Source organism: Fukomys damarensis, unplaced genomic scaffold, assembly GCF_012274545.1.
Source record: "Fukomys damarensis isolate Sample0158 unplaced genomic scaffold, DMR_v1.0_HiC HiC_scaffold_35, whole genome shotgun sequence".
Classification (NCBI taxonomy): Eukaryota; Metazoa; Chordata; class Mammalia; order Rodentia; family Bathyergidae; genus Fukomys; species Fukomys damarensis.
Window position 1 is genome coordinate 38,674,693 of NW_022900947.1, and position 11,825 is coordinate 38,686,517.

At 37.0% G+C, this 11,825-nt stretch overlaps 1 protein-coding gene across 2 annotated transcripts in view; it reads right to left on the reverse strand.

Annotated features, from left to right (window-relative positions):
- Window positions 1-11,787, reverse strand: part of Sgcb (sarcoglycan beta) — an 18,609-nt gene extending 6,822 nt beyond the window's left edge. Inside the window, exons 1-5 of one of the 2 annotated variants that reach the window (XM_010640236.3) lie at window positions 11,637-11,787; window positions 4,962-5,171; window positions 1,512-1,697; window positions 673-864; window positions 240-371 (exon numbers count right to left, since the gene is read on the reverse strand). In XM_010640236.3, coding sequence (XP_010638538.1) covers window positions 240-371; window positions 673-864; window positions 1,512-1,697; window positions 4,962-5,171; window positions 11,637-11,696 — 780 coding nt within the window. In that variant the 5' untranslated portion in view covers window positions 11,697-11,787. Of the gene's footprint in view, window positions 1-239; window positions 372-672; window positions 865-1,511; window positions 1,698-4,961; window positions 5,172-10,756; window positions 10,893-11,636 lie in introns of those variants that run through there. The other variant, XM_010640237.3, reaches the window with a different exon arrangement.
- Window positions 11,788-11,825: the final 38 nt, after the last annotated feature.

The following is an 11,825-nucleotide window of genomic DNA, read 5'->3' on the forward strand; positions in this document are numbered from 1 at the left end:
CTATAAATATTATTGATATTTTGACATATCCTTCCAGGTCTTTATGAACATATATATGTTCTGAAAAATAAAAATGTGATATTTCACAAATTATTTTAAATAACTTTGCTTACATTCTATTCTGAATATCTTCTATAACAAAAAATCATCATTTTTAATAACGGTATACTATTCCATATATAGATTCATGTATCCAAGAACCCAATAATTCTCTTAAATTCTTAAAAAAATATACTCACAGCTTTTAACTCCATATTACCACCCATGTGAAATTCAATGGTTTTTCCCATAATGAATACTCCTTCATTTCCACGCACAATAGCACGCCCATCAACTTTTATATTTAAATCACTGGTAGCATTGCTGGTAATCTAAGAATGAAACAAACAAAATAAAGTACTGAAGAGTTTCCAAATTAATATCAGAATTATTATCATAGAGAAATGGCATTTCAAATATGAGACATGAAAGGAAATTTTTTAGATGTGGGAACTGATACAAAGAAAGGATTTGATAATGCTCAGACAAGCAAGGTAATAAAAGATCTAAAATAATTTCCAACATTCTGCAATATTCTTTCGTACCACCGTGAAGTAGTAAGATTGTCCTCCTGCTTTGCAACTTTAGACAATAATTTTCTCCTAGGAGTAAAGCAAAGAAAATAAATCATACCCTTTCAGTAGATGCTTTTTGAACATTCAAGCTTTTCACTCCACTTGGCAAATGAAACTCATGAGTTTCATAGTCTGTACTGAATAAGACATTTTGAGTCCTTGGGTCGAAAAACTGCATACCAATGTCACTCGTAATAGAAGTTTTGTTCTTTTCTATACTGAGTTTTGTTGTCCCTTGCTGAAAAACAATCTTCAGGAAAAACATTTTATTGTGAATATTTTCAAAGAATGCTGCAACCAAAATTAATGAAGAATAAACAAAAGCAAATGCTATTTTTAAAAACTACAATAACAGACTAACTTCAAATACTTTTCACTGCATCCATCCCCACCCTACTTCATACACAAATACAGGGGTCATAGTGAATATGGCCAGAGATGGAGGTAAGAATACCTTCTGGAAGTTTTACTCAGTTAACAGCCTGTATCATAGCTGCCACCTGGCATGGTCTGCTACTGACCAGAGTAGCATATCCTCTTCCAGAGTCCCAGGAAATACAAGACATTCTAACCTGGGAATGTGCTTTGATTATAGCATCCTCACAGGGAGGAGAAAAGAATAACTTATGCATTCTTGTACTGATCACATCTGACAATGCTACCATTGAACAAACTGTAGAATATTAAGAAACTATCTCACTTTATAGATTATAAAATCAATCATTATTAGATATAGATTATGAAAAATACATTCATGAATCTATAATAGTATTTTTATTTTCTGTAAAGGAAGACATGTATATCCAGTAATCAACTCTAGGTTTTTTGTAAAGAATTGTTCTCTGCTGCTTTTCTTCATGTTCATACCACATTTAACACGGTAATGTGGGAACTTACAGGCTGGTTGTTGCCAGTGATGACCAAGTTTTCATTTCGCCTTCCTCCTACTGTGCTCTTATAAAGAGGATGAATAACTCCCATGTCAGACACTTGCTTAAATCGAAGCAGACCACTTTCATGAAACTCCATGCTGTCACAGCCATTTGGTCCAATTCGAATCACAGCCCAGATAATAAGAGTTATCTGAAAAAGAGTGCAAGCCCTCCATTAATAAACTGCATACACCTGACTCACCTGGAAGACAGAGAAGATCACTGCCAAAGCATCAAAGACTTCCTGAAATATTCAGTCAGTAAGATGAACATATCAAGTGGTTTTCTGCTTAAAAACAAACCAACTTTATTTTTATGACAGGATTACATGCAAATTGCCATGGAGTTAAAATATGCTAAAAGGTCTAGAATAAAAAAAGAACAGTTCTTATTTTGTTTATCTTCTCTATAATTCATTCCCTAGGATAACCATTTTCAACCATTTTAACTATTTCACATAGCATTTACTCATATTTCTAAGTAATATATGTATACTGTTATTTCTTCATTTATCTATTTTAGGTTTTATCTACATCTTATTTTAGCATATGAGAATGTTAGCTTACTTATATCTTTTTTCTCCCAACTCTAATTCCAAGTTTTAAGTTAAAGTCATGTTCAGTACCTTCTGTATTATGGCCATATAAATGCTGTTCACTACTAACCCAGATACTACACTATGATAGCAGCTTCTTGTACTTTGTGTCTATTTGTTTAATTTCTTTGAAAAATCTAATTCTTTAATCCTGTAACATTTCCACAAATTTTTCCATAAAAAGGTTTCTAAATTTAATTCAGATAATAAAGATAATTAGTCCAAGTATTAGTTCTATTTTTCTCTCTCAGAAAATCTCTCTGGAACCCATCTTCCTGCTCCAGTCTGGACTGGCTGATGTCTGGCATCCAGCACAGCCCTAACTGTGAAGCTTTTCTTCACTTTCAGGCTGTAACTTCGGACTTTCTCTTGCATGAGATATCCAGTTTCCTTGTCTTCCATTTTCCAAATGTCTTTATAATACCTCACATTTGATTGATACTCTGGCTAGGTATTTTACTGATTTGAAATTACCTTCTTTCTAAATGTTAAAAGCCACTGTACTTTGCATTCGAGGCTCCAATGCCACTTTTCAGAAGTCTAATGCCACCCTGACTTTGTGTTCTTTATATACAACCTGTTGCTTCCTGCTCTGGAAAATGTTAGTATCTTTTTTACTCATGGTGTTTGTAAATTTCACAGTAGTGGCTGGATGTGAGTCTTTTTTTTTTTTTTTTTTTTTTTTTTTAATTAATTATACTGGACCCAGAATGGTAGTTTTCCACTTAATTTTAGAAACATTTCTTAATTCATTTGATAATATTCTCTCTAGTGTTTCTCCTGGACTGGATTTTCAATTTTCTTGAACATTGTGGAAGGGCTTCTTTTTTTAATTTCTTTTTTTGTTTTTTGTTTTTTTTTTTTGTTTTTTGGTACCAGGGATCAAACTTGGGACCTCATGTTTGTGAGGCAGGCGGCAGCACCAAGCTAAATTCCCAGCCCTCTTTATTTATTTATTTTTTTGGTACCAGGGATCGAACTTGTCTCTTTATTTCTTAATAACTAACCAACCAACCACTCATTTATTTGTATGTATGTATTTCTGAGTTCTTTCTTATTCTTTAATTGCTCCTTTTAAATGACCTGTTATTTCAATTCTTGGAGTTTTCCTTAAAAAAAAAAATCTAGTAATTCCTGGCTCACTGTTCACATTTAACAGGATTCTATAAAATGTCCACAGGAAATTCTCTATTTAGAGTGGGGCTTATAACAATAGGGACGGTTCATGGACCTACCAAATGTCACTGACATCACATCATTTATCTAGGTGTTTCAGTTCTCTAGCGAGGGCGCTTCTCACCTAATGCCAGCAAGTGGGGGGTGGAGGATGAAGGTAAGAGAGTATGGGAAATGGAGTCTCAGTACTCAGCATTCAAACAGTCCTGCGTTTAGGATGGAAACCCACAGAAGCCTCTGTGGATAATGATGTCAGGCAGCAATAACCTGTCTGTTCCAGAATGTCCAGATACACACTACTTTTGGATGGGGGAGGAAGGGTAGCTGTCTAATCGTTCACTGGAAGAGCGGGTAAGCCTGGGGCATCTCACTACTAGGAAATTTGTCAAACAAATTCTGTTTCAGCTCCAACTTTTCAAGGTATAGTGCTTATACTTCTAACTCTTGAGGCTTTCAGGGTTGTGCAAAGCACTCTACAAACCTGCCACCTTGTCCCCAAACACAAGCAGCCTCTCCTCTGTTATCTGATGTTCCTTCTACTACTTTTTGTCTTCATCTATTGTGGTTTAGGACTTCAGTTATCTTTCATTTTCCTTAAAGATATTTCTGTTTGTTAACATTGTTACTTTGAAATGAGTTTTTTTGATAAGCTAGAAATGTCTTTAATCTGCCATCTTAACCTGGAGTCTCCAATGAAACCAAAATATAAGATAAAATAAATTCAGAAAATGTGCTTAATAATTAGTAGAGCTATGTATGGTCCCTACTATAAAATGGATAGTGCCAGATCTTGCTGACTTCATTGAATAACTAGATCCAAATGTTTTGATATACATAAAATATAGACTGTCTTACGAACATGAGAAGTAAAAACAACATAAATGGAATCACTTTTGAGCTGCTACAGATTAGATTTATGAGCAGTCTTATGTACACCAGTAATCAGTCTCTGAAAACATGAATCTACACACACAGCAGAGGGTTTCAAAATTAACCTCCAGAGAGTAATAATCTCAATATTAAAAGATTTTTTATTTAAAAAGAGTAAAAATCCTTGGAAAAAGGCAACGTCTACTAGATGCTTTCATTCTTGACAGTGGGGACTAAGGATTACAAAATAACAGACTGCGACTGCCATCAAAATTCTCTAGATTTAGGAGCCAGGGATTTGGCTTCGTGGTTCTACTGCCTGTCTCACAAACAAGGTCCCAAGTTCGATCCCTGGAACCACCAAAAAAAAAAAAAAAAAAAAAAACAAAAAAAAAAAAAAAGCCCTCTAGATTTAAAACCTAGGTGAAGGGCAACACCAAATACAGGAACAGCTGAATGAAAAAAAAAAAGGTTATTTTTTTTAGAAGAGATGAAGGCAAGAAAATCATGGCAAAGTCGTCCTCTAGTGAGTTGTCTCTGCCTTTATTAAAAGTTAAGTGCATCAACAAAACATCAGTCATTTTTTTCTAAATGAGATTAATATAATATATGAAAGTATTAGCCTACTAGTTTTTTATACATGAACGTGCATAGAAAAGCAGAAAATAAGACAGTCCCAAAAGAAATTAGAGAAACAAAATCCATATCATTATAAAAAAGATGAAAATTTCTCCCCTGGTAATTAAAAAGAGAATATTTGCACCATATACTCACAATTAAATTGATGACAGCCAAGATAAACAAGAGGATAATCACGCAGATGGCTAAGTTGCCCTTTCTCCCTCTCAATCCTGTTTTATGGAGACGATCTTCATCAATTGGAATATATCCAGCTTTGAAGTTGCTATTGTGCTCTTTATTAATATTCCTCCTTTCAACAGCCTTCTCACGCATGGACTTCTTTACAGGGCCATTGGAACTTTGCTAAAAATGAAATAGAACACAGTGAAATAGCTCTACTCTTTTTTATGTCTTTATTAAATGTAAAATTATAACTAAAGAAAGCTGTTAGGTATAGACCTAAACTGTCCCCAAAAGTGAGTGTTCAGAGGTAGTGGTTTTGGAAGGAGGATCATGGGGGTGCTATACTCCACTGATGAGTTCATAGCTGAATGTAGTTAGAAAAATTAAACTGGGTCTAGTTGCAAGAAGTGGGTTGCTTAAGAGAATGACTTGAAAGGATCCATTTTTATCCCTGGCTTCTTCCTGTCTCTGCTTCCTGCCTGTCATTGGTTGAACAGTTTCCTCCTGCAAACTCTTCCACCCTTGCATTTCTGCTTTGGAGCCAGATAACCATGGACTGCACGCTCTAAAACTGTGAGTTAAATAAACCTCTTCTTTAATTTGTGGATATTAAGTATTTTATCCCAGCAGTGGGAAGGCAGACAAACAAAAAAGATGAATTGATTATTAATAAATATTCCATTAATCAACTGAGTTACACGTTCCAAGTAAAGGCATTATTGTACTTAGAGGAAATGTGTAGTAGAACTTTCAGTGTGACTCTTTGATATATATTTTCCTCTCTGTTTTCAACAGTCTGACTGTCAATAAGGTATAAAGAGGTGTCATATATATTCTACAGTGGGTAATCTTGTTCTTATTAGCAACTTATTAATTTATACATACTCATTTATATGAAATGAATTTAGAACAGTTCACACAGTCTGCTAGTTATAATTCCATTGACTAAAATTAACATTATTCTACACCAGCAATTTCTAAAGGGTAGACTAATTTGTGTGTGTGTGTGTGTGTGTGTGTGTGTGTGTGTGTGTGTGTGGGCATAGAATGTCAGACATATTTTAAAGATAACACTAAGATGTTATTTTCTTTTTACTCTTCTACTTTCTTGAATGGGCAATGGGCTGGGTTTTTAGCTCAGTGGTGCTGCCACCTGCCTCTGAAGCACAAGGTCCTGTGTTCAATCCCTGGCACCAAAAAAACAAAACAAAAAACTTCGAATGGGCAATGAAATTTTCCAAATGTTACACAGATGTGAGCGCTCTAAGAGCTAACCAAGTGCTTGTTTGGATATTCCTGTGTTTTCAAACTTTCTGTTTTAATTTCTAATATGATAAATATCAGTGGTTATAACCCATAAAAAATAAAAGTTCTTTGGGATCCTCAGTAGTTTTTAAGAGTGTAAAGGAAACCTGAGACCAAAAAATTTGAGAACTTCTGCCTTAAATTATGGTTGAATGACATATTATGAAATAATCTTATATAACACAGGCACAAAAGGAATGCATACTGCCCAGTCTACAGTTTTCAGAGGTCTGTGAAGACTCATTCATTGAAGGTATATATTAAGCACTTTATGCTGAACATTCAAGAAATAGAAACACAAAAGACACAGAGTTCAGGATCATTATCATTTAGGTAGAGCACGTCTCTGACTTACAACCAAATTCTGTTCCAGGAGAACAGATTCATTCTTAAGTCCAAAAAGAGTGAGTCTTATACACATTTGACACAAATAAACAATATGAAGCATAAGAAACCCAAACACATACACGAAAATACTGTAAATAAACTATTTTTACTTTTACAATTACCTTAAAATGGTAAGGTAGACATGTATGCTACTTCACAATTTGTTTGTATTACCAAATGTTTGTAATGCAAGGTCTGTTTGTATCTGTGAAAGTTCGCAACTTGGATTTTTGTAAGTCAGGGACTTACTATACTATAAGGCTGATTTGTATACATGAGATAGGTAACAATACAGTAAAGTACTCTGTATGTTCAGGTGCCAAAATCATTAACATAGGTAATTTATACTGCAGAATTGAGAAAGAAAAGAGTCAGGATGACCTGGAGTTTTTAGGGAACCGGGGAAGAGTAGATGGGGTGTCTTCATTACTTTTCTCTCATGGTGGAGTCAAAATACCTGATGCCCAAAGTTAAAGGGGGAAAGGTTTATTTATCTTACATTTGTAGAGATTTCAGTCCATAATCAACTGGCTCCAAGGCAGGGTGGCATATGGCAGAGGGTCAACAGCAAAGACAGCAAGAGAGTTTAAAAGCATCTTTCTGCCCCTTTTATCTTATTCAGATTACCAGGGCTGGGGTGGGAGGGGGTAACCAAACCAATCACTCATGTGTAGTGGTTTAGTAATCACACTCCCTTAATGCCAGCATCACACATTCCAGATTCAGCCACCTCTGAAAAAGAAAGTCCCACCTCATCTGCATGAGGCTTTGGCGGGACATCTAAACACAAGCCATAGCTGTGGGTCAGATATGACAATGCTGGAAGACTAAAGTTGGAAATTAAGGCACGGCTGAAAAGGTCTATGGACAATAGAGTACAGACTTTAGTCTTTATGTTTGGTTTACCTGGGAGTCATGGAGGGTTTTTCTGAGCGTGGATGACATATATTGCAGGACATTAAACTGGCATTTTTAAGAGAGACACGACAGAGAAATACCAGTAAGGAGGATGTTGGGGATGTTGTAACAATGGAAACTTGAGGTAATGAGAGTCTAAACTAAAAGGATAAATTTACTTTAGACTCAACTAAATTTGTAGCAAGGTTAAGATACACATTTATTGAATGGTGATTAGTTAAGGAAGAATGATGGCAGAAAAGCTTACACATTTACATTTGATTTGAATGAAATAGCACAAGCTTCAAAGGCTACTGAAGGTTTGAGATTGGATATTAGATCACTCATGACTAGCCACAAGAATTGTAGAGTCCTCCGCAGTCTAGAGGTAAATTAAAACTATGAGACCATAACAGTTCACTGTGGAAAATAATATAGAAGGAAGCAAAGGGTTAAGAATATAATGTAGTCTTGGAAAACTTTAAATGCTGGAAAACTAGAAATATGATGAATGGTAAGAAAACTAGACATGGGTGATATTGTTGAACTTGATTTTCTTTTTCTTTCTTTCCTTTTTTGTGGGCGGGTATTGGGGATTGAACTTGGGACCTTGCAATTACAAGGCAGGTAGTGGAACCATCGAGCTAAATCCCAGGCCCCTGAACTTGATTTTCAAGATGAGCCTTTATGACCTTCAAAAATGAATTTTGAGTAGCAAATTGGTTAGATGAATAGCCAATATCAAAAAGATGTCAATATGTATGCATCCATTTTCATGTTCAAAAGAATAAAAGAGGTTAAACAGAAAACTATAGCTAAAGAGTTACAAACTGTCAGAGGAAAACTATGTTTCCTCCCTTACCCTAACTCAAAGAAAGATTTGTATATTGATAGCAGCCAAAAGGGAAAAAGTCAAGGGGGATGGCTACAATTTGGGTCTTAAGTGTTCCCCCAAAGATCCATAAAGGCTTAATTCTCAAAGGGTCACTACTGGGAGACAGTGAAACTTTTAAGAGGTGTGATTTAGTGGGTGCCTTTCCATGATTGAGGGTGGGGTCCTAAAGGGGTAGTAGGACCGCCAACCTTTTCCTACCTCACCATAAGCAAGCAGATTTCACTCATGTACTCCTGCCTTGATGTGCTGCCTCTCACAGGCTTAAAAGCAACAGGGTCAATACACCATGGAATGGAACCTCTGAAACTGTAAGCCAATATAAACTTTCTGTATAAATTGACTATTCACATATTTGGTATAGAAACAGCAAGTTGACTAAAACAGGGGTAAAGACCAAAGATCTCAGCACAGAACAGCACAGTATGGAAAACAAAAACTTTCAAGGATACAGCAAATAAAACAATACAGAACACTGGAGAAAAAGACAACCTTAAAGGGTAGGGTTCCTTTTTTATCTGAAGCTTGATGGAAAGGTTCTCCTCAAGAAGAGAAAACATTCTTCTTCCTAGGGATTTAAGAGTCAAGGCCTCTTAAATAAGAGCAGAGAAGGGCACTAGAATCTTAATGTGGCGGTAGGGGTAGCAGACTGACTGAAGCTTATGGAAAATGGAATTTTCATTTTGAGAAATGTGGGGGATAAAAATTTAAAAATTCCACAAAGTGGTAATGTAGAAAGTAACACCATCTACTCAAATTGCCGAGTACAGTTGTGTAGGCTGTGTACTGCATGAGGCTGCAACATTTGAGAAGGTATATGGCACTGCAGACATTTTAGAGTTGAATATGCATTTATATTGCTTTTCAGCCAAAGGCAGTAAAAGACCTCAGGAAAAGGATGCTATCTTCTAATCTGCATAAACACAGTATGAGATTGTGACAGCTTTAATAAATGGTCAATTTAAAAGTCTTATAGGCACATAAAAGAGACAGGGGCAAAAAATTCATCCCTCCTTACTTTTCCCTGTCAATTCATGTAAATTACCATTGTCAAGTTGATGCATTTAACATTTACTGAGTAGTTACCATATGCTAAATTCTCTGAGTGATAACAAAGACACAGGGTCATCCTTAGAAGGGATTACTTATCGGCCATCAGAGCAGACAGGATCACTAACAACTGCAGTACAACATCTAATAGCTGTAGTACAGCAGCACACATAATACTAAAAGGTGCAGGAGAGAAATGCAGTCTCACTTAAGATTGGGGGGCCTTCAGTGAAGTTTCCAAGAAAAGCTGAGGTTTGAGCCGAGTCCTCAAAGATGGAAAGGAGTCAGTCAAGGAAAAGAGCAGAGAATGGCATTGTAGGTAGAGGGAACAGCATGGAAACGGTGAGTGCAAGGCACTTCTCCAGGGAAAACTTTGGTAGCTAATATGGTTTACACCTGATGTCCCCCCAATGTGTCATGCACTCACAGGCAGGGCTTTGGGAAGGAGAATGGCTTAGGGGAGTTTATAGCTAACTAGCTGCTAGGAGGTGGGGTCTGATCAGAGGAGGAAGGTCACTGGAGATGTGGCCTGGAAGGGTTTCTCTCCTCAGCTACTCCTTTCAGTCTCTCCTTTTCACCCCTGTGCCATGAGTAGCTGTCTTCTGCTATGCCTCTCTGCCATGACATCCTGCCTTTGTGCCAAATGACCATGGACTATAAACATGAGCCAAAATGAAACCTTTCCTCCTTTAAGTTGCAGGCGTTGGATTTTGTGTCTCAGCAACAAGAAAAGTGACTAAGACAGTAACTTTGTATGGATGGAGAGAATAGGTACAAGGATGAGGAAAAAATGAGTGAGAGGTATGGTTAGAGGGCTAGTAAATGACACAGGGACCATCACAAAAACTATACATTTTATTCTGAAGCCAGTGGGGAACTACTAATGATTTGAAAGAGGTTAATACTACAACTTAGGTGTGTACTGTAGCAAAACCACACCAAAAATGAGATGAAGCTATCAACAGAAGGTTCCTCTAAAAGTTAAGTGAGTACCTCCTTCCCAAGCTTTGGCTTTTCCGGTAAAGACTGGGGATAAGCTTTAAGAAGTACTATCAGGAATCAGGCAACTGGCTGATAGTGTGACACGGAGGGGTCTAAAATGACTCCCAAGCAGCTCAGCTACATTAATTTGTGGGATCCAGAGCAAAAAACCAAATGTTGGACTCTTTGTTTAAATACCAAGTTAAGGACAGCAGATCACATGTGGGTTTCTTCTGAGCCACCTTAAACTGACCTTGTGGCTGTTTCTTGTTGACCGAGTGAATGGATGGTTGTCGCCCTTTTAGTAGTGAATATGATGCAGTCCAGTTCTGAACATCTTTGACTTTGAGTCCAGTTAAGTTCAAGGCTGGAGACATAAATGCATAAATTTGAAGTGGAGGCTAAGGAATGGATCTCACTGCTCAGCTGCTGGGAAGGAAGAGCAGAAGCTCAAGAACCCCAAAAGCATCAGCAGGTATAATACAGATAGAAAAAGAATCATCTCACACAGAAGCTGATGAATTCGGAAGGCAATCATGGAAGCCAAGGAACAATTTAAACTCAGTAATTTCAACTTTGCTCTTTTCAGTTTCATTTATTCCTTTACATTTTACTCTTGGGAATATACAGGTGCCTACTATCTTTAGCTGATTTTTCGGCATTTATTTGACAGTTTTAATTTCCCTGAAGACAGATTTCATGTTTTTTTTTTCTGTCCCTTAGAATAACTCCTTCAAGAATATATGCCTAAAATATTTAAAAAGTTAATCACCTACGAAAAGCTTTCTAAAGGTAAAACAATGTGGGCAGTTTGGCTCATTCTTTTCAATAATGTTGAAATAAATAATGTTTTTTTTTTTTAAGAGAAGCTATCATACCAGTTATTTTTGAAGGGAAACAACAGTTATGAAGAAATGTAAAAATTCTTTTTATTATCATAAACCACCCTAGCAACTTCTACACAAATTGACACACACACATCTCTACATATATAGGTATGTGTAAATGTTTTTATATTGATGCCTAAATCTCCAGAAACCAAAGTTGGAGGGGAAGCCTGGGATGGTGACAAACTATCTGGGGTTAGCAGAAACAAGCCCTGGCCACAACCCCACCCCCAGGCGACAGCTGACCATTTCTCTGCTGGTGTCAGGGGAGCCTCCCGCAAGGGCTGAGGTTATTTTTATCTGCATCTTTGCCGGCGGCCGAGCAGGGCAGGTCCTGGCGGAGGCTCAGGACTGGCGCTGTTTCGTAGCGGGCCCGCAGGGCGATGACCCCTCTTCACTCCCGCCGAGGGGCAGACCAGGCCTGGCCGAGAGCTG